General features: G+C 41.2%; 1 protein-coding gene across 1 annotated transcript in view; it reads right to left on the reverse strand.

The window, feature by feature from the left end:
- Positions 1-23,901, reverse strand: part of NAT1 (N-acetyltransferase 1) — a 221,574-nt gene that overhangs the window by 105,057 nt on the left and 92,616 nt on the right. Inside the window, exons 10-12 of the mRNA XM_080267270.1 lie at positions 13,078-13,156; positions 12,582-12,901; positions 5,540-5,708 (exon numbers count right to left, since the gene is read on the reverse strand). Coding sequence (XP_080123396.1) covers positions 5,540-5,708; positions 12,582-12,901; positions 13,078-13,156 — 568 coding nt within the window. The remainder of the gene's footprint in view (positions 1-5,539; positions 5,709-12,581; positions 12,902-13,077; positions 13,157-23,901) is intronic.

Here is a 23,901-nt window from a genome sequence, read left to right on the forward strand (position 1 = left end):
GGGAAAGTGGCCACGTGCGGTTTGCCACAAGGGCATGGGAAGTGATTCCATCTCATGCAGTGTTTGTGAAGTGGGTGCAGAGAGATGTACAGTATTAGAGGTATAAACTGAAAGATAATGCCAATTTCATGTGTGCAGTGTGTTGGGGGAAAGCATGTGGATAATGTCAAGTGTGAGTGGAATGATCTTGCTGGTGAGTCTCTTCGGTGTGTGGAGGAGTTTTGTTACTTGGGTGACATGTTATATGCTGAAGGTGGGGCTGGAGCTAGCTCTGTGGCTAGAGTGAGGAGTGGTTGGAAGAAGTTCAGGGAGGTGTTGCCTCTCCTGACACTGAGAGGGCTCTTCCCCCATGCTAAGGGATCTTTGTATGCAGCATGTGTTAAAAGTGTAATGCTGTAGAGTAGTAAGACCTGGGCAGAGAAGGAAGAGGATACTTGAAGGCTCAAACATACACTAGTGACAACAATTAGGTAGATGTACACTGTGTCCTTGAATGTGAGGCCTGGGGGAAGGGAGGGAGGGAGCTCATGATCGAAAAGCTGAGAGGAAGGATGGGGCTGGAGTGTGTTGGTGGTGTGATGAAGAGGGGCAGATTGAGATGGTCTAGGCATGTGGAGAGAATGGGAGACAACAACTGGGTGCAGAAAGTGAGAAGTGTGAACCATAGGGGTAGGGTTGCAACAGGCAGACCAAAAAAGACCTGGGACATGGTCATGGAGTATGCCCTCACAGAAAAGGGACTGAATAGGAAGGTTGCCTGAAATCGAGAAGCATGAAGCGCCACTATTAGGTGACCGAAGCTGATCCATGCAGGCATGTTAGACCTTTCTAAATGAAAGAAAACATAACAGGAGAGGGCAAGAGCTGACTGTGAAAATACAGCTACGAGATTATTATCATTTTTAGGATGGTAGTGAAGTTTATGTTAGACTAAGTGCTTCCCTATGTAAGTGATTTAATATATGTGATGGAGAGAAAAAAAATCTAAAATGTCCTCATGGCTGTTATGCAAAAACTAAAAACTCAAGCTATGGAGAGGGGGATAATGATACCTGAGAACAGTTAATGGTAGAGTATCTCAAATAAGATGTATGTAGATGCAGATGCTCTGGTATTTGCTAACAAGGAAAAAAAGCTTTGCAGGCAGAAGGAACAAAAACTTTACAGGCACATACAGAGTTTTGATGATGTCTGTTAGTGTCGTGCCTTAAAGGTAAATGTAGAGAGAAGAGTGATTGTTACTGTGGGAGAAAGTGACTTCTAACGTGATATTTTATAAATGAAGAGAGATCTGAATCAGTCGAAAGTTTAAGTAACTAAGTATAGTGAAAGAAATACGGTAAATATGTAAAAAAAAAAAAATGGAAGTATGAGTGCTACAAGGAAGTCAAGTGGTTGGTATTATGACGGCCTTGGTACGAAACAGAGGTGTAAGTGTGGCACGGAATTTTACAGCCGTATTCTTAAAAACAATCCCTTCCCTAAACTTTCCCTTCCTGTCGAAGGAGTTTTGATTTCCATTGGTATCCAAGTAGATTCACTTGGAAGGGAAGGGAAGGGAAAACGTTCAAGCTGGAAGCCCTGTTAAGCTAAAACAACCCATCCTGCTGATATCTGGTATGGTGGAGCATTAGATTATAAACTGATGCATCAAAACATGCATATTTCATGCTGGATAATGAAAGAACAAAACATCTGATATGTGGGAGGGCACCACCACATCCATACTGTTGGTTTGTATTCAGCCAGAACTGCCAATCTGGCCAACATCACAGCAGTGTTCACTTAAGACAATATTTTGATTATAAACTGATGCATCAAAACATGCATATCTCATGCTTCATAATGAAAGAACAAAACATCTGAGATGTGGGAGGGCACCACCACATCCATACTGTTGGTTTGTATTCAGCCAGAACTGCCAATCTGGCCAACATCACAGCAGTGTTCACTTCTCAAGACAATATTTTGATTAATTATATTCAAGGAATAATATTACCTTAAACCCATTCACTGCGTCAGTGTTTATTTACATGTACATTCCGTGTGCGGCAGTTTTTAATTATTTAGAAGAAATATTAGAAGATAGAGAAAAAAATCCTGAGTTCAATGGTATATAACACAATACAGCAAACAAAAAAATTACCCCTGAAAAGGTCCGTGAAGTAATAAATATTTCCTGTGCAGTGGTGCCAGGTGAATGATGTGTTATGGTTGCACTGTGTCGTCAGTGTCAATCTTGTGCCTATCAGATAAGGTATAAATCAGCATCTGAACCATCACTGTCATCATCTAACACCGATCACTATCATCACGACATCCAGAGATTTCATCCAATATTTGCTTGGGCTACTGCTAGCAGCGGAAGAAGATTTCGTACCATTACTTTCGGCATTTTGTAGGTAACTCAGCTGAGCTCTGCTCCTTGTAAAAAATGCATAATCTATGTATGGCAATATTCTATAGGGTGCCATGCAATGCTAGCTGATTTATTTCCTGTCATTTCTGACGGCAGAATTTTGGAAAGCAGGAAATCATATATGATACAGCGGCAGTCAGAGCCATTTGAACTCGAATATCCTATATGGTACAGCCGCAGTCAATGGGTTGATGTTGTTATTCATAAGTGTATCATATGGCGGCACTCACTTGTTTGTTTCCAGCAGGAAGACATGAACCTAACCACTCCTGCAACCTTGAAGGCAGATTTTCCTTTTCCAGGCAAATTAACGAGCAAAATCTCTTAAAAAAAAATCCTCATGTGACCCTGGCCATAATGTGTAAGATTTGTTAATGTCAGATCACATAAGACTAGAAGAATATCAGAGGCAGTACGCTGTCCACTCTGTTTACGTCTGGTTAAACATCTCAGCTGACATGGATAACACTTTTAAAGAAACACAAATAACACTTTAAAAATCAGTATAGCATTGTAAATCATATTAATTACATTGTACACTACCTTTCATCGATATTTTAAATACATTAACTTGACGTAGTGCTGCCTACTTCTTCCTTAGCCTTCATCATTCATTTTCTGTGCCTCCCCTCCTTTCTTCCTATTTCTCGCATCTTTCCTGTCACTTCTTCTTGCTTTTCTTTCCTTTACAGGTGGCTTTACATTGAGTGACAAGCCAAATGGTTTCCTGTAAGCCAAGAAACCATTTACAACGCTGGGTGGTAACCATATAACCAAACCATACGTGCTCCCTACGTGTGAACAAGTGGGTTGGTGGAGGGTTAGTGCCCCTCCCCTTAAAACAAATAACTCAAAGTCAAATGGCCACCCCTTAAGGGATTATGGTGTCTGGCAATAGATAGATAGATAGATAGAAGTACAAAAGAACGCACAAAAATTAAAAGGGGATTTTTTGTGAGACGGGTCAAATGATTCCGTCAAGTTCCAATAATTTTGGCTGCTCGAAGGAAAGGCCTTACCCTTCGAGCAGCTCAGAAAGAGAAGGATTTTTTTTTTTTTTTTTTTTTTTTTTTTAAGAATACCATTTCAGTGAACGATGACCTTCCCATGCACCTAAAAGGGAAGGGAAAGTTTAAAAATACAGGCATTAGTACCCACATCAACATATGGGTAAGACACTGGTGTGGCATAAAAATGAAAAGTCTGGTGTTTGAACAGTGAAAATGGAGTTACTGAAAAGCATGTGTGGGCCATGCAGAGTGGACAGAATAATATATACTGTGATTCATGAAAGACGTGAAGTAAAATGTCTGTAGACGACAAAGCTGAAGAAGTCTGCTTGGATAGTAAGGTCATGTGGAGGAAATGGGTACAAAAAGGGAGGTAAAAAGGGTATGTTTAGTGAGCTTAAATGTAGAAAGCGTGGTATAGGCGGAGAAGAAAGTGGAAAGATACGGTAAAAAAGTGCATAAGAAAGAGTAGTATGGAAGCTGACGAGGCTAGGAAATGGGATGAGGGTTCAGGCTGGCTGGATGTGGATGAAGTATGTACAGAGAAGTGTATGACGGGGATTTGGCATTCCCCTTTTTTAACATAAGTTGTTGCACTTACTGTCTGATGGGTAATTAGGAAATTTAATGTGCTAATGAGAGTCAGACTTCAGGGAGCTACAATGGTTAGTGAATGAGTGTGTGGCCCATTTCATTGGGTATGCTGTTGATTATTTCAACCACAGTCATGTTGTTCATTTTTCTTGTTTTCTGAATCATACTTAGACCCCACCTATGGTATGAGAGGAGGCAGGATGATGATGGTGATGGTGTTGATAACAACAATGATGATGAACTAATCATTAATGAGAAGTTGGTTTTTACTTCGGTTAAAGGAGCTTTCCAAATATTTTATTTCTTGTATCCACCTAGCTGGTTTGAATGTTAAATCTTTACACATTAAACCAGACATGTAAAATGAGCTCATTATTGAGTGAAATTAACACTTAAATATGAAGTCTTTCTTTTGACTTTCACTTAGGACTCCTAGATTCCTTAACCCCTGGACACCAGGCAATTTACACCACCACCAGCCTCTCTGAATGAGCATCTGTCCCCAAACTGCTTGTTTTCAAACCTTAACATCTCAGAAAGTAGATAGTTGGGGAAACAAATTAAAAACCATATTACTCACCAACTCTTCTTCTTGCAAATAAAAGCAACCCCAGGTCTGTAGGTGGTTGCATTGATGAGTAAGGACATGAAGAATATATATAATTTTTGGCTGCGAGGCAGGCTATATTCGTGCATGTGCTCACGGCCCTGACTTTGCCAATGCTCTCAACAAGATAACCTCTCCATTACTAGACAAACCAAAAACAGCTCCATCCAAGACACATCCTATGGCACTGTCACTTAGCCCTTTCCTAGTATCCTTGAAAAGAGGCTTGGTAGGGCTGGATGAGGAAAGGGTTCCATGAGGCAGGAACAGAATCGAACAAGAGGGTTGAAGAGGCTTAAGAAAACATTGTCCTACACATGGCAAAGTCACAAAGACAAATGAGCTATGCTTGCCTCCAGTGCTGGGAGGCTATCCCCACCCTTTGGTGAGGAGATCAAGTGGCAGCCATGTCAAAGTATGGCGCAAAAACACTTGCATTTATAGCCGTCCCCCGGTATCCCTGGCCCACCAATTTCGTGTTGGATATAACTGTCCCCCAGTGCTTAGGGGTTAAGCCGTCACATCTCATCATTACTCAGCAGTCAGGATATACCATGAAGAGTGAAGAGAAGACATAACTTACATTACTGGTAGCATTTATCTCAATATATCACTTATGCCACTGAATCACCTAAGAACTTCAGTACAAACACATACCTTCAGCCACACCACATAACATTTTGATACTTACCAGCAGCCGCAAGTGTGATTTAAATGTGATTTATTAATCTCATGAGATACTTTTTCCTCCTGGAACATAATCCTCACTTAAAGCAGTTCTCATTTAATGGCATCGTATTTACAATGTCAGGTGGGGAATCACTGTTTTCAGCCTCACTACTAAACCTATCATTCATCTCTGCTACCTTTCAAGCTTAATCTCATCACACCTATAAAAACTATACATACCCTCCTGAGTCAACAGGAAATTGATGGCAGTCTGGACAGCCTCTGAGGTTAGGCGTTCAGGCAGTTTGACAGAACGGTAATTCTCCACAGCTTCATCTAGATTCTGTTCTTTCATGAGGTCTTCATAAACAGTTTTCACTCGGCGAAGCCATTCATCACGACCAGGGCCCTAATGGGGAATAAGACAATCATAATAAGAAATTCAGAACATAGGTCTTTCATTACCATCCACTGACTCTGCCCATGTATCATAAAATCTGTGCAGTATCTTTAGGTAAACTAGTTCATAGGGAGGTTATTAAATCCTTGCCTTGCTTCCTCTTAAACCATTCCCTCTCCTTCAAAACAAGTAAAGCATACTTCACTGTTATGAAAGAGAGAGATGAGAGGGAAAAAAAAAAAAAAAAAAAAAGGATGGAGGGTGAAAGACTGACGAAGAGAGTGTATGTGAGTGAGGTGGAGGGGGGAAGAGGGAGGGGGAGGCCGAGGATGAGATGGAGGGATGGGGTGGAGAGGTATATGGGAGAGGGGTGTGTGAGTTGGGAGCAGGGCAGTGAAATGGCGGGGGACAGGGCGACGTGGAGGCGATTTGTTTGTGGCCACCCCAAACGGGATTCAGGCGTCTGGCAATAGATAGATAGAGATACTGTATGTTTACTAAATCAATTGGTAAGACATGTAATATTGTTATGTACATTATTTTAACATATCATAAATACATCTCGTGGTCAATATCTATTTACCAATACAAAAATAAATACTATAAAACAAATAGAAAAGATGTAAAGATAAATACTACTGCACAAAAGAGCCACACCTGGGGAAAATTCAGTTTGGCAGGGGGGGCAGCTGAGCAGGGGAGGGGGGGGGAATGCGGTAACGAAGGGGTTAATGATCACTTTGACCTGGCTAAACATCATGTTCATTTGACAAATTTTTGCTCCGTAAATGAATGGATATGCTGGAAACACTGGCCAGCGTGGCATCCCTACACACACACACGCCCTTCTCCATGGCCCGCAGAATGCCCCCTCAATCTCTGGGTGACAAGCATCATGAGAGGAACCAATAATAAAGCATTTACTGAGAAAAACAGCCATTTGGACCTACCTGTATGTTATTCTGTATGACTGTATGGCCAAACGATGCTCTATATTTAACTATCTGTTCTGTAAAGGCCATGACGTCTGGGAAATTATTGAAAAGCATGCAGTTTGGCTTTAATGTCATGGGCGTGGTAACAATTAGTTCGCTATATCGAGGGTGTACAATATAAGCGAATTTCGACATCGCTGTCGCAAAGCTGAGTATAATTTAAGTTCATTGTTCATCGTATACCAAATACACGTACAGTATAACAAGATCCTGACTACATACAGAATGTGCCACACTTCCTGCCAAGGGATTCTCATACTAGGGATGACTATGGTACAGCCTATGTTTTGTATGGTCTGAATGCTAAACAAAGTGCCAAAATCAGCTACTGTAATTATTGTATTTATTTGCAAGATGCTGAACTGAGTAAGATGCACCCCAATTATTCTGGACCTCCATTCACACCCTAGGGCAGCGTGAGAAGTAGCAACATCCAGACAGCCCAAGTTTGCCCAATCCAATTGGCCATGCTTCCATTCACTCACCACTCAAGCCCCCGGAATCCTGGTTCTGTATGATATGCCAGAAATATTCACCACGTTCTGTAGCTTCACATAAACATAGCCGATAGAGTCAATCCGGACGCTGTTATGTTAAAAAGAGGTGCCAAATCCCTGATCATGTGCTTCTCCTCACAACAGTCATTCAGCCAGCTAGATCTTTTGTCGGTCCCCTTAGCCTCACCAACTTCCAAACCACTCTTCCTCAAACACTCATCCACCATATCCCTCCACCTTCTCCTTGGCCTACCTCGCCTCCTCCCTTCTTCAAATTTGCACAATTATATCTTTTTCACCACTCTATTGTTATCCATTCTCTCCACATGACCATACTATCTCAGTACACTCTCTTCGATTCTGGTGTCCATAGACTTCCTCACTCCACATATTTCACGAATCATATTACAGGGTATTTCGTATCCTATCCACTCTCTGTACTCCACACACATTCCTCAGCAGTCCCATCTCCACTGCTCTTATTCTTGACTTTTCATTTTCATGCCACACCATAGTCTCACACCCATATGTTAAAGTTGGCACTAACATTCCTTCATGGAAGCCGTGTGCAGCTGCAACACTCAAGCCTCTGTTTCTCATCAAGGCCTTCATTGCACCAGCTACTCTCCTCCCTTATGTCACTCTGCTTTCCACTTCTTTTGCACATTTTCCTCTATCACTGTTCCCAGGTATCTGAACACATTCACCAATTCCAGTCTCTCTCCATTCACTGTAACATCACACTGGGAGTCACCTTCTTTTTCAGTCACCATCACTTTACTTTTTTCTACATTTTCCCTCAAGGCACGACACTCACGGTCATCAGCAAAACTCTGCACTAGTCTACCAAGTTCCTGTCCGGTATTTGCAAGTAATACTGCATCATCAGCATAAAACAAATTTGAGATATTCCATCCATCAACGCCATCCCCCTCTCCATTACTAGTGTTTTTACTTCTCTCATCACCCGATCCATACTGCATATACAGTACTCGTCAGAAGTATCAAGTGCCCTGCGTCCCTCCTACGAAACAAACCTTTCATCATTGAAAAAACATATAAATAATGCATTTTATTTACCTTTAGTGCTTCGTAGGGTATCCTTTACGCTTCTTCACGGACCCGAGACGTCTTGGAAGTGAAAGGGCGAGGTTCCTGAGGTTGTGGAGGGATATTTTGTCCCAGGAGTCATGAATGGCGGCTTCCAGCTTAGGCAGAGAGCTCACGTCCTTCCCTTGGAGATTCTTCTTTACGAGATACCAGAGGTTTTCTATCAGGTTGAGGTCTGAGCTATTGCCTGGCCAGTCTTTCATGAATGATACCTCGTAGTCACAAAGCCAATTGGTGACCGATTTGGCCTTATGAGCAGATGCACCATCCTGCTGAAACACTCGTGCACCTGTGAGCTCGAAGGACTCTGGTAAATGATCACAAAGAAGCTCCAGATAAACGTCCTGATTCACTCTGCAGTTCTTGGAAAGCACAACAAGCCTCCCCAAATCTTTACCAGAAAAACAACCCCATACCACGAATGAATCAGGGTGTTTAACTGTGCTTTCCACGAAACGTGGGTCAAGAGGATCACTAACTTTGCGCCGGTACACACGTGCTCCTCGATTACAGGTAACACTAAACATTGCCTCATCAGACCACAACACTGACAACCATTGCTCCTCACCCCAGTTAAGGTATTTGTTGGCAAAGGCAAGCCTACGAAATCGCTGGTAACGTGTGAGATGAGGCTTTTTCATAGGCCTGTGACTTGTGTAACCAAGTTCATGGACCCTTTGAGACACTGTGCGCACAGAAACCTCACCAAACACTTCCGGGTTGCTCTCCTTTATTTTCCTTGCACTCACACGAGGATTAGACTCCACTGCACGTTTTAAAACATTAACAGACCTCGGGGAAGTTTTCCTGGGCCTACCAGACCGCGGTTTCTTTGTGGGAACGTCACCACTGTTTTCCACTCGAAAACGGGCACACCACCTACGCACTGTTGATCGAGCCACGCCAACCAATTCACTAATTTCCTTCGTTTGGTGGCCAGCCTCCTTTAGAACAATGATCTGGGATATGATTTCACTCAATAGTTCACGGGTAGGTGCCATAACAAAGTGGCGAAAACCAAAACACTGCGGTAAAAAATGGCGCAATAAGAGAAGGAGATGCGGCGGAGTTCCTCTCTCTCAGGCAGCCCATAGGCAACTGAGGAGGGAACCAACCAGCGTGCTGTAAGGCCTCAGGCAACTGTGACGTCATGGCAACATCTGGCTCAATTTTTAGTACCAAAAACGGGTGACTCTTTTTTGACCATAAGTATTGCGCGCCCTGCCATAGGCGCTAGATACTTCTGACGAGCACTGTATATTGAACAACCATGAGGACATCACACAACCTGTAAAACGCCCACACCGATCATGAACCATTCATTTAGATGCTCATTTACCTTTACACATGCTTCACTACCATCATAAAATCTCTTGACGGCACCTAGCAGCTTACCATCTACACCGTACATGCACAAAACTTTCCATAATTCTTCTCTGTCTACTTTGTCGTATGCTTTTTCCAGATCCATGAATCCCATAAACACCTTCTAGTCCTTCTCGCAAGCCTTCTCCACTATCTGTCTCACTGCAAATATCTGATCCACACATCCTCTGTCACTCCTAAAGTCACCCTGTTCATCACTCACCAGGACTTCTGATATCTCTCTTGCTTTCTCTAAAATAATTTTTCCATATACCTTCCCTACCACACTCAACAAACTAATGTCATGACAATTCTCGCACACACTTCACTCACCTTTATTTTTGTACAGGGGTACAATCAAAGTCCTTTTCCACTCTGCTGGCCCAGTTTCACTCATCCCTGCCTTCTTACATATCTACAACAAGCACTTCATTCCTCTCTCTCTCCACAATACTTAATCATCTCTGCATACACCTCATCAACCTCAGCTGCTTTCCCATTTTTCAGCCATTTCACAGTGTTCTTCACTTCTGCGAGTGTCATGTTTCCTATCACTGCATTCTTTCTCTACACACTTCCACAACCAATCATTTTTACAGCGGCTCTGCTCTCTCTATTCCCATTCATTAGGCTTTCAAAATTTTCTGTCCATTTGGTCTTTACTTCAACCCTGTGGTTTAACAACCTACCACTTACATCCTTCACACTTTCACATTTCTTTCCACTGTCACTTCTACATTTCAATACCTCTTTCCAGAATAACTTCCTAGTTTCAGTGTAGTTTCCATTCAGCTTTCTTCCTAGATCATCATTTACCTCCTTTTTTTCCCTCTTCACTAGTCTCTTTATGTGCTTCTTGTCCTCAATATATTCAGTTCTTATTTCAACTGAACCCCTGTCCTCTAATCACTCCAGCAACTTCTTCCTCTTTTCCACCACTGCTCTCTCAACCTCTTCAATCCCACCATGCTGTACCTTTCTTGTTACTCTTGCCACACCACACACCGCTTTACCATTCCTAACTAAGCAATCCCCATACGCATTCCACTGGCTATCCTGAGCCCTTTCATTCCAATTCATTGGTTCTAACTCCTCCCCTACTTCGGTCCTTTATTAATCTGTCATTTCTTTGATCCTCAGCTTCTCGACTTCATTCTTTCTTCTTGACTGCAACTCTCTCTCCTGGTCTACCGCACTCCTCTCAGGTTGATCTTGCATACCACATTCATATGATCTGACAAACCTATACATCATCCTCTCACGGCCCTTGTATCAGCAACTATTCCCAGCATCGACCTCTCTACGAGCACATAATCAATCAGGCCCCTTTCAACACGATCCCCGTTTCCTCTACTGTATACAATGTATATTTATGTGCATCTTTCTGTTTGAAATAAAAGTTACAAATACAAAACCTCCTTTCCTGACACATAACCTTCAGTCGCTTCCCATTATCATTTTCTCCTGGCTCTCCATTACATCCCATTGTCATCCTCAGGACCACTGCCTACTCTTCCACTCATATTGCCCATTACGATCACTTTACAGCTCCTGGGCATTTCTCCCACTGCTTCATCCGGCTCCTAATCAACACCCACTACACATTAGCTTATTCAAGCAAATGCACTCACCTTTCAGTATCTTCATTCAGTGCTATTCATCAGCCAATGATACCATTATTGCTGAATATAAGAACTAAAATAGTGAAAACATGCATCACAGTCATACATTTAAACACTACAAATTATTTCTGTTCATCCTTCTGCTATTATACTGAGCCTGAACCAGGTGGGTTTATGTATGCACATTCACCTCTCAGTACCTCTATTCAATGCTGTTCATCAGTCTAGTATGGAAGTTAAAATCTGTAACACATTCATATATATGTATACCAGAAATTTTTTCAGTCTACCCTTCTCTGCTGAGATGATCCAGCTGGGTTTATCAAGTCATTTAATTGCATGCAAAGTATAAGCATGATTTATGGAAAGAAAATATAAAATCATAAAAAACAAAGGCCAATAAATGTTTTCAGCACTTGTTCATCCTAAAAATCTATGTTTGCATTGAGGACTTCCAGTAATATTCACCAGCAGACACCAGGTGGTAGCAGTGTCACTAAATAAACACAAGAGTTGTGACTGTCCTTGACATTTTTCCTAAATCTAAGTAAACATTCAAGTGAATCTTCTTTTTCACAATGTCAAGTTTTAGTTTAATTAAATGTTTTTTATTGCATATTCTACCAATTATGGGCAGTTTATTGGGTAACTACCTGCATATGTGACTGTTCAGAATAAAGCCAGAGCTAACTCCAGTCTAGCCTCATGATATTCATCTATGAAGATGCATAGGAACTTTTCATTGTATTTTTGGGGGAAAACAGCGTGTCTTTTATACCACAAAATACAGTGCTTTCCAACAGTTGCTGGAAACTGCAGGGATAAAAGAAATCTGTGATGTGTAATAAGATTATAAGAACAGTAACAACATGCAAATTTCAGTTTGGAAACTGACACTATGTAGTCACTCCAAAATATCAAGTGACCTTTTGGGGCTAAATGTTTCCTGCCTAAAAGTAATAATTGTGTGGCTTGTTGTCAAGCTTGCAGCCATATTTCACTTTCATGGTACTACCTCCTAGGGTCAATAGTAACCTAAGGGTTACATAATAATAGACATTAACTCCTGCATTTTAATACAGGTCCTCCCTAACTCAAGTACAATCACCTGATGATGGCCTGGGTAAAGTAGAAAAAAGATACATTATCAAAGTGAAGGGGATATTTGGCAACTTTCAAGCTGCTATCTACTAGACATCCCCAAACTTAATTATCCTCACATCCTCTAATTTTCAGAGTCAATATCTAAGAAGGATTAATGATAATTCTAACTCAGTCTAGCATGAAACATACCCTATCTTTCTTCTTGTCCCGTCCTTTGTCTGTGGAGGCTTGCTTGATAAGGATGGGAGGGTCCTTATGAAGAAGTGGAGGTGCTGGCTTCTGGTTGGGAGGCTGAGGTTGAGGTGCGAGGGGTAGACTTGTATGGTGGTGGTCACTGCTTTGTTGGTTGCCCAGAGCACTCTGAGGCAGCACTCCTGGGGTCTTGGGCTTAAGCATCATACTAGAAGGTGCCGGACGCAACGACACTTCTCCATCAGTGCCACCTGTTCCCCCTGTGGTGCTGTGGCTCAAAATCTTCTTAAAGCGAGGAGGCAGGTCCTTAGTAGGAACTGTGGGATTGATGAAAGAACTTTAAGCTATACTAATTCTATTCAGGCTAATACTAAGAAAAGCCTCCTTGGGCAGTTAATCAGTTGTCTTATACCATCAAATATAAAGTTGTAACAGTATAGGAATTATGAAAATACAGTACACACAGAAATAAGCTTCAGTTAGTAAAACTCACTGTTGCTATAGTTCTGTTGCTGATTGTACTGGTTATTCTGTTGCTGTCTATTGAAGTTCTGGTTATTGAAGTGTTTATTCTGAAATACATAAAATCATACATTAAAGTAAATACGCTTGCCATTAGTTATGAAACTACTCTCGACACTAGTTATGAAGCTATCTTTTTTTCTCTCTCTCACACACACAGTATAACCTGCTCACAAAATAATAAAGCCTAATTCACTGAGCTTGTTCAATGACAGGACTCTATATACTTTGGCCCCATGATTACGAGTGAGCTGGCGGTTTACTCTCAGTTAAGTTCGGAATGTGCAGCCCGGCCCAACCCAGCAATCATGCTAAGCAGAAGCTAGTAATTTTACTCCGACATTACATAAAGCTGAAATTCTTTCTGCAAGTAATACATTCATCAAGTCTGTTATCAACTAAAAACTTACCCATAATGGCATAGGAACCTCTTGGAATCTCAAGCTTTAAAAGGGAATATTCGGCCCTAATTAGTGAGCACCTCAATTACCAGATCAAAGTAAAAAAGATTTTTCATCATAACACAGTGTTTTCTGGCATCAGCTCTTGCAATTAACCCATAAATTGCAAGCCACAGCTCAGGCTGGGAAGTGTAGCATTGCTAGCTACAGCTTAGGCTGTGCTAACCTTCCAGTGGCCATGTCATCACCACTAACTACTCCACTCCTCCACAAACTTATGCACGATGATGCGCAAAGATGGAGGGAGATTCCCCCCCCCCACCAGATAATGCCCTAGATGTTTATCTTCAGGTTTATAGTATTTAAAAAAAAAATCACTACATCCACACAAACTTACATATGGCACTATGCAAAGACTGATTCCCCCCCCCCCCACCAGATGATGCCCTGGATGTGTATCTTCAAGTTTATAACAAACAAAACTCCACTGGCTAAGTATTAGAGATTCTGCCTATAATCTTACGTTGATGTTCTTGCTCTCTCTATCTATCTGTGTGTGTGTGTGTGTGTGTGTGTGTGTGTGTGTGTGTGTGTGTGTGATGGTATCAACCTGAGGTTGGGTTGGATTCATTTTAATGAGTTCTTTTTATTAATCTAATGCCATTAACACAGGGATCTTTTCAGTTATCCATTCACCCGAAACACATTTTTCTGTTTAGTTCTTTGTAAAGCCACTTTATAAAATCTACTTAAAAAGTACCCACTGGGCTACATGGATTCGAGGATGTTTAAACCATAAACTAAAACATACACAGACATCATGAGCTGTTCCTTGAAGAACTGCAACATAAATCTTTAGAAATGGTCTCAAAATTGTTTAGTTCGCTATGGCAAAGATCAGATATAACTTGGAAATCTGCAGGTCCTTTTCCATCTCATACTAATAAAACTCTCTTTTCATGAAATGAAAAAAATATAGATTTTTCTTCCTGAAAAGTTATTCACTCAGAACACTGCTGTGAATAAACAATGGAAGAGGCAGACCAAAAATTGACCAAAGACGAGGTCACAGCGTGACTTCAGGAATGAGGGACTGAACAGGGAGGCTGCCACAGGAAGAGGTCACAGAGTGTGGCTTCAGGGATACGGGACTGAACAGGGAGGCTGCCAGAGATCCAGCAGCATGGAGAACCACCATTAATGACCAAGACCGATGCATGCAAGGTGTTGGAGCCTTTATAAATGGTATGAAACAATACAATCTTCAGGCAGTCTGGCTCAAGATGTAATACACAAAAGTACTTACTGTCTCTACTTTTAATTTTTCTATGGTTAATTTTCACACACACACACACACACACACACACACACACACACACACACATACACACACACACACAAATCCCCCTCTTTAGAAAATTGTAGGCACACCCCTGTAAGACCCAATATTATAGCTATAACTACATGATTTTCTCAGCAGAGCAAAACCCCTAATCAAACAAAGCGTTAAACCCTTTAGCCCAAGATTTCTGTATATCAGTGCCCCTATTTTCAGATTATTTTACTCAACCTGTGAGACATTTTGTACTTGAGACGTTGGATATACATAATTCCTTTAAGAAGTATATATACATATACACACACACACACACACACGCATATATATAGATAGATAGATAGATATATATTCAGTCTTTCCTCGTCCTTCTGCCTACGGGTGGCATTACACTCCCTCTTCTGTTTTTCTTTCCTTCATTCTTTCCTCGTCCTTCTGCCTACGGGTGGCTTTACACTCCCTCTTCTGTCTTTCTTTCCTTCATTCTTTCCCTTTCCTTCTGCCTGTGGGTTGCTCTACACTGAGTGAAGAGCCAAATGGTTTCTTGTACACCAGGAAACCAGTTAGTACGCTGGGTGGTAACATTATACAGTAAAAGCTCGATTAACTGGAATGCATGGGGATTCTTTCATTCCAGATAAGGAATTTTCTGGATAATCAAATGTTACTCTCAGAATTTTGGGGGAGGTCAAACAAATGAAATAGCATCAAACTTGGGCCTTTATTTCATAAAGTACATAATGCAGTATTAGATACAGTACAAGATACAGTACAGGTACACTCACGTTCACTAATATCTGCCCAGGGGTGCCCCCTTCCTACCTCAGAATACCCAGGGAAGAGGAGAGGGGGGAACAAAACGAGCTCCGCCTGCCACTACCCCAGCTCCAGACCATCCTCCATACCCCACCCAACCCCTCATCCCACCAGTCATTCTTAACTAGCAGTAACATCTCAAGCTGATTTCATGGTTAACACTCTTGGCCTCACTATTAGTACAAAGAACACTACAATATGTTAAAAGAATATAACTATCAACATGTTGCAGCAAGAAATTAATGCATTATGAGGTTGACAGTAAAAAAAAAAAAAAAAAAAAAAAAAAAAAAAAAAATTTAACAAAAGCCACCTCAGGCCCCGTGTTGGGTGCACTGCTTTGCAAACACACACACACACACTGAAAAACACAGACATAAACAAACCCAAACACGCACGCACAGACACGGACGAATGCAAACACCCAACGCATGAGGCCTGCGATAGCCGTTGTTAATGTGTCTGTTTTATTGTCAACGTTACAATGCATTAACTTCTTGCTGCAGCATGTTCATAGTCATATTATAAACTTTTTACATATCCTAGTGTTTTATATTTGTGTATTAGTAATGTGACTATGAGTGTAAAGTATGAGGTTAGCTTGAAATGTAACTGCCAGTTAAGAATGACGAGTGGGGGGCTGGGAGGGGTTGGGGTATGGGGGAGGGTTGGGAGCTGGGGTAGAGGCAAGTTGAGCTCGTTTCGTCTGCCCCTCCCATCTTCCCTGGGTATATGGGGGTATGAAGGGGGCACCCCTGAGCAAAAATTAGCGATCGTGAGTGTACACTACAATACGCACAAAAAGACCGGTATCCGGAATATTTTCGACCCCATGCCTGATCGAACTTGCGTTCCGGTTATACAGATGTGCCGATGCATCGGATGCCGGTTAATCAAGCTGCTACTGTAACCAAATTTTGGCGCCTGGTGGTTTAGTGAGTAATTACGGCGCTCCAATCAAATTGAGACAATGAAGGTTTAAATCCAAGGGATGGTTGGGGTTTATTGCTCACATAATGTCACTCAGGGATGAGTGAGGCTGGTTACTCTCACCTTAAATGTCAGGAGCAACTTGCCTAGCCCCTGGCTCCTACGCTCCCCATGGAGCAATGTAGGATTGGATTGTGAATGAAATATATATACAGTGAAATTTCAAATTTCGATGGACATATGTACCTAAAAATCACCGCAAAATTCAAATAATTAAAATTTAAACTGAACTTCTTATGGGAAAATTTAGTCTGGGTCCAGGGCCTACGAACGTAACTACCTAAAATCATGATTTTTTGCACTCCTAATCTCATCTGTACTCCCATCCATTGTTGACAATTTAGCCATTTCTCCCCGTTCTTGACTCCCCTCCCTACCCCCCCTCCATTACCCTATCCTCTCACCTGACCGGCCGTGCTACGCTAAGTAAATCTTCCCCGGAATTTTCCACTGATTTCATCCATTGAAATAAGCCCTATGCCCTATTCTTATACCAAATAATATATACAAAAAATAAATAAGGTAAGTGATAGTGCCATACACCTGGAATTGGCTAATTATCACCTGACAACACCTCACGTGCACTCATTCACTAATTTTTGCTGTTTATTTCCCCTTGAAATATGCCGTAAAATCTATTTTCGTAATAAATATACATATAAAGAGGGAAGGGAGAAGCCTAAGTGATATTTACATTCACCTGGAACTACCTAATTTATTATGTATTGTCTTGGTTTCCTGCCAATCATTTCATTGCTATATATTAGCAGGTCTCACAAAGCTGAAGTTGGTAGTATTGCACTCACCCAAGCCAGGCGGCAGGAGGCCACCACTATCAGTTCACTGTCGTCTTTCAAGGTGAAGGTACGTCTGATTCGCTCCTGCTAACTTCCACCGCTTTTTAGCCCCATGCAAAGGGCCCTGTGACCTTTACCCCCTACTAAACCTCGTATGGAAAGAGGTAAAGGGCTGACAATTGATAAAGAGTGACTAAGATCTTTCTATTGAGTAAAACAGTGCAAGTGGAATTGTAAATAATGTGTAAACAGCAAGTGAAAGCAATGAATGTAAATATACGTGAACAGTGGAAAATAGTTTTATAAGTTTTCAAGTAACAGTGCACAACACAGTGTAATTAAAATAGAAATGTAAATAATGTAAATAAAATAGAGAACGTAAATAGAAATGTAAATGAGTAGTATTATAAGAATTCGAGTATATACACTAGGAGTAATGAAAGTGAAAGTTTCACTCTAGCATGTATGAATACTATGAGTTATGATAGTGAAGGTGAAAGTGACATTCACTCTCAATGCTAGTACAGTATACAGGACGAGAAAGTGAATGCTACGTATTTTACTGAAAGACATTGAATGCCTACAGTGACAATAAACTACTATTACTGAAGGAAACTTATGGATAAAGACTGTAGATATATATAAGTGTTATATAGTAATAGAAATATAAACTGTGAGTGTTTTTATGAATAATAAATGACAGAACACCAACGGCGAACTAGCGCAAGTGGGAAGGTCATACACCCTTGTAATTTTCATTACTTTCATTTTTTTTTTTTTTCGAGTATGGATTCCAAACTATTTGAGAATTATAGAATAGTGTTTCTAGTGATAATATCAGGCTGTGGTAATCATATTACGGGTTGTCGAGAAGTGTAAAGTGGAGACTTTGTTACCCAACTTCAGAGGTCTCCAAAAGTCCTATGGTACTTGACGAAGGCTCAACAAACACCCCAGGAGAAAGCTGAAGGTATGTGCCATAAGCATATATGATTTTAATATTCTAGGACTAATAACTGATTTTTGGCAAATATTTTTAGAGAGTCTATCGGAGCACGAATATGCCCGCGGGAGCCGCAAGAAAAAGCAAAACAAGCCCGCGGTTTAAGGGTTAAGCAACTGTAGTTCTACATTGTACTGCCATACTGTCAGCAGGTGTACACTTGGTGTATTTCTGCCCTTTCCTGTATTGCCATTTCTCCTTTGGCTCCGAAGATTTAGAGGTGCCAGCCTGCTCTCGTCCATTACCACTGCTACCCAAAGAACTACTCTTGCTTGCCATCTTGAAACAGGTAAGTTGCAACAAAAATACAATGAAAATACATACAACTGAATTGCAGTGAAATGAATGTCCACATGTGGAAGGTACAGGCTGAAAGTGCAGCACTTGGCTGTAGAAAGCTGGCTGCTGGAAGGACAGTCACAAGATGGCCGCCAACAACAGAGCATCGCCTTGCACATGGCCTGTTGTTGGAGCCTACTCGCATCCGGGAGCTCTTGTCCTTCAACAACATGACTTTTTTTTTTTTCTGTCTCTATTGTTCATTTCTATGTTGCTCCTTATATTCATAATTACCGTACTTCTCTTCGTTTCAGTATTTTGCCTACTGTATTTGCTACCACCTGTAATTCATTTTGTTTTAATATTTCTACTATTGATTCTCTTCCTTTAATTTCTCTTGTTATATCTTTGAGTTATTAAAGTATTGATTAGTTAATAATAAGTACATTTATAGAATGACAGAGAATCGTCCAGGGTGCGAAGTGTCCTGATGGGAAATCATCCATGTTTTGACGGGGAATTACCTTACGGGCGAATTGACTGGACGGTGAATTGTCTCGGAACCATACATTGTATCTTTCATATACTGTATGAAAAGATTATGTTGATTTTCATTCTCTTCTTGACACGTCATATATGATATTAGGTTAGACTCATACTTCTCATAATTTTCCTTCACTTCTAGCATTTTGGTTCACATTAAAAATATTATCTTTGCTCGTTTAGGTTGGAGTCTGGCCCTGACAACACGTCACATACGATATTAGGCTGGGTTCATACTATTTCTTATAATTTTCCTTCACTTCTAGCATTTTGGTTCGCATAAAAAATATTATCTTTAGGTTAGACTCATACTTCTTATAATATTCCTTCACTTCTAGCATTTTGGTTCACATTAAAAATATTATCTTTGCTCGTTTAGGTTGGAGTCTGGCCCTGACAACATGTCACATACGATATTAAGTTGGGTTCATACTATTTCTTATAATTTTCCTTCACTTCTAGCATTTTGGTTCGCATAAAAAATATTATCTTTGCTTGTTTTGGTTGGAGTCTGGCCCTGACAGCATGTCACATATGATATTAGGTTAGGCTCATACTTTTTCTTATAATTTTCCTTCACTTCTAGCATTTTGATTCCCATCAAAAATATTATCTTTGCTTGTTTTAGCTGGAGTCTGGCCCTGAGAGCACGTCACATACGATATTAGAGACGTGATTTCGTGAGAAATAAGTCAAATATTCTGATTGACTGACCAACTCAGCTGGGTTGATCTTCGGCAAGTGATCAGATGATCACTCTCCCTACTCCCACTCGCTCACCGACAGTGACAAATATGGCGACATAATTAACCCCTCTGTGAGGCAATTCAGAATCCGCAGACATGCCCCGGGAGGCAAAAGTTTCGGGAAATTTGACATGTCATATTTTTATGATTTATGTGTTTGGGATGATGGATAATGATGAAATATCAATAAAAATAATAAAATAAATATATTTTACCTACCCATTACTGAAATTACAGCTGATGAAGCTGATGAATGCAGTATGGGTAATCCATGAGGATGCCGCAGAAAGTAAACAAACAACTTTTTTCTATCTGGTGTTTTCACTTATAGCTTGAACAGAACATTCTTTCCTTATTAGAAAAACTTATTTCTTGCTTCTGTGTACAATTATTTTCAAAACAGAACTTGTTTCCATATTCAAAAAATTGTAATTTCAACTTCTGAACTTTACTTATGCTACCAGTAATTATAACAGAACTTATTTCCTCTCATTCAACAAAACTTTTCTTCTTCTTATAGTTTGAACAGAACATTCTTTTCTTATTAGAAAAACTTATTTCTTGTACCAAATAATCAAGAATTTCACCATCAAAAACAGGAGAAAATACTCCATTTCAGAAATGTTATAGTCTACTACAACAGCCCTAGTCACTCCACTGTGAGTTGCATCAAATATAACGCAATATGCAATCAATCTATCACCATTTGCCCAGATAAACCCAGATCCACCAGCACTACCAATACCACCAGGCCTACGGGGAGGGTCACACACCCTGGGATCATCATCACTTAGGTCTGAATCATCATCACTCTCGTCACTCACGGGAATAAATCCATCACTGTCACTGTCTGCCATCCCCTCACTGTCACTACCACTCTCCTGTGCCATCCCCTCACTGTCACTACCACTCTCCTGGTCATCACTATCGTACTCCAAACCTGGCGATAACTTACGTTTCACGCCAGCACTACTCACTGATACCCCTGAGGTTGACGGAGTTTGTGTATCACTGTCGGAAAATCCTTCAAAATCGGTGATGTCATGCACTTGCCTCTCTTCATCAAGTCTACTAGTCACTTCAGAGTTCTGCAAATTGCTGTCCGGTTCTGCCATCTCATCTGAATACTGTGCTGAGGGCGAAAAGTGAAGACTTCCCTCTAACTCCACGCTACGCACAATCGCGCTGCCTAACCTCGCGTTGCAGACGTGAAACACAAAGCGGTCACATGTACTGTTATTACAGCATATTTTTGAAGGATTTTAGGCATATATTTGTTTGTAGAAAATTATCTTATGGTTTATGAGTCATTTTTAGGTAATTATTTGAGCATAAAATGCGAATAAAAAAAAAATCCACCCTAAAACCCGGTACATTTGTACCAGCAGGTTTGTTTACATATGACGTCAGAGCCCAGACCCCTCTGAGTGCAACGTGGAAGGTTGGGGGTATCAAACGATGCCACCCGTTGCCTGAGGCTCTTTTACTCAAAAGTCCCGACCCGGAATCCATCAAGAGAACCCGTCTTAAGACCCGACCCGGACTTAAAGGGTTAATAAACAATGTCTACCTGTATATGGAAAGCACAGAAGCAACTGCATGACTCAGTATTTACTACTCAGTATATGTAATGACATTACAAACGTTTTTGTCATCGTAACACCAGCCACACTACATTCACAAGCTGACACTATTATCGAAATGTTGAGCTTGTAAATCTTCGAACTTGTCTGCCTTCACCACATATATTTAAGTACTTTAATTTTGTGAAGAAATCTGCACATTTAACTAAATAATAACCACCATATAATTCTTATTTACTTACCCATGGTTAAATATGAGGAAAAGCGGGAAGAATGTGGTGAAGTACTGAGAATCAGCTGAGCGGTGTAAACGTTTGCGATCCAACAGCAGCAGGTTGGAAGGGGACAACACTGCTCCCAACTATTATTGTGGCAGTCAACCTGAAGGGTCCCGGTTGGGATTTGATGACGTCACAATGTCGGATTTTGTCCTCGCCTGGACAAGAAAACGGCGCCCAAGTCAACATTATGACGTAACAAGTCAACAGAAGTAAACTTTGGTTGACTTTTAACCCCTAAACCGCGGGGTTGTTTTCGCCTGACTTGCGTGTCTCGCGGGCACATTTGAGCTCTGACATACTCTCTAAAAATATTTGCCAAAAATCAGTTATTAGTCCTAGAATATTAAAATTACATATGCATATGGCACATACCTTCAGCTTTCTCCTGGGATGTTTGTTGAGCCTTCGTTGAGTACCGTAGGACTTGTGGAGACCTCTGTGCAGCTAAAAACACGTATACTACATTATTTTCAATCATATTACTTCCCAAAAGATCACCGCAGCGCGCTTTTTATTCTGCCTTATGCCCGTCACTTTATTCTCGTTCCTGTCGGCCGCTCGCACTGACTGGGAAGAGCTAGAACTCGCCATAATGTCACTTTGAAAGCCTGCGGTAAACTGACGCTAAACAGGGGCAAACTGTGTGAAAAAAAGCTAGTGTTACAACTGGGGAAACAAGCGTTTCCTATTAGCATAAACTGCTTGTGAGAGGAGAGCACAGACTTACAGTTCTGAGCACTCAGAGCGCTGCCATGTATCACAGCCAGGCTGGCCGGGCCATGGTGGGAGGGAGGGGGGAAAAACGCGATACTTGGCAACAACGGAGGTCAGTAGTACAGAGGTAAAGTATGCTAATTGTAGCTAAAGGGTGGTGGTACTGATAGACAATACCAGCTGGAACATCCTTGCCCGCGTTTATTCAAAATTAACTCGAATCGCAAACGCGACGCTCCGCCATTATGTCCTTTTCAGCGAGCGTCGCAAACACGATGCCTGGCATTTTAGGGGTTAACAAAGGCCTCCCCCAACCTTTTCCACGAATTCCTTGACTAAGCCAGTCTATGCCACATTTTCCCTGCAACTTTATCTCATCTCTCTATCTCCTGTCTGGCCTTTTTCTGCTACGCTTACAATCTCTTGGTGTCCAGTCAGTCAGCCTCTTGCTCCATCAGTTATCCCTTATTCTTGCTACATGGCCTGCCCACCTCCATTTCTGTTCTTTTATAACTTCTATAACATCTCTGACTTCAGTCTGCTCTCTCACCCAAGTTGATCTTTTCCTGTCTCTTACAGATATTCCCAACACTGACCTTTCCATTGCTCTCTGAAAACGGATTAATTTATTTTCCTTTGATTTTGTCAGTTTCCAGGTCTCACAACCATATGTCATAGCTGGAATTATACACTCATTACATACTTTTCGTTTCATACAAACTGGCAAGCTACTTTTCAAGTCTCTATGTTTACCGAAAGCTTTCCATCCAATTGTAATGCGTCTTTTTATTTTGCTATCATGATCTTTCATTAATTTTAGTATTTGTCCCCAGTAGAGCCACTACTCGTTTTACGATGGGGTTATGTCAGGTCCTACCTTATCGTATACCAATTTTATTGTAAATCGGGAGACTGAAATACATTATAAAAGGGGGGGTTACGTCAACTCAACTTCCCAGTCACCTAACCAAGACTGAACCATAAATGACAACCCACGTTCATTCCTTCCTGTGTTGGTTCAAGTCATTCCCCCCCGAGGCTGGGGGAACAGCTTGTGCTTACAGGCACTAGTGGTCAGCCTCTGAGTCAGACAGGAACAGGTTAGGGGGAGGGGAATCCGGCCCATACCTGCACCAACCTTAGCACTGAGGCCCATACCTGCACCAACCATAGCACTGGGGCCTACACTGGCACTGCCTTTACCACTGTGCACAAAAATCCACAGTACTGTACAGTAATTCACCAAAAGAAACACTAACACACCAGTACAGGCAGAGTTACTTATGTACAGTAAATCATTGCAACA

Source organism: Coenobita brevimanus, chromosome 23 (genome assembly GCF_032717465.1).
Source record: "Coenobita brevimanus isolate Jiangsu-jjx chromosome 23, ASM3271746v2, whole genome shotgun sequence".
In the NCBI taxonomy this organism is placed as follows: domain Eukaryota; kingdom Metazoa; phylum Arthropoda; class Malacostraca; order Decapoda; family Coenobitidae; genus Coenobita; species Coenobita brevimanus.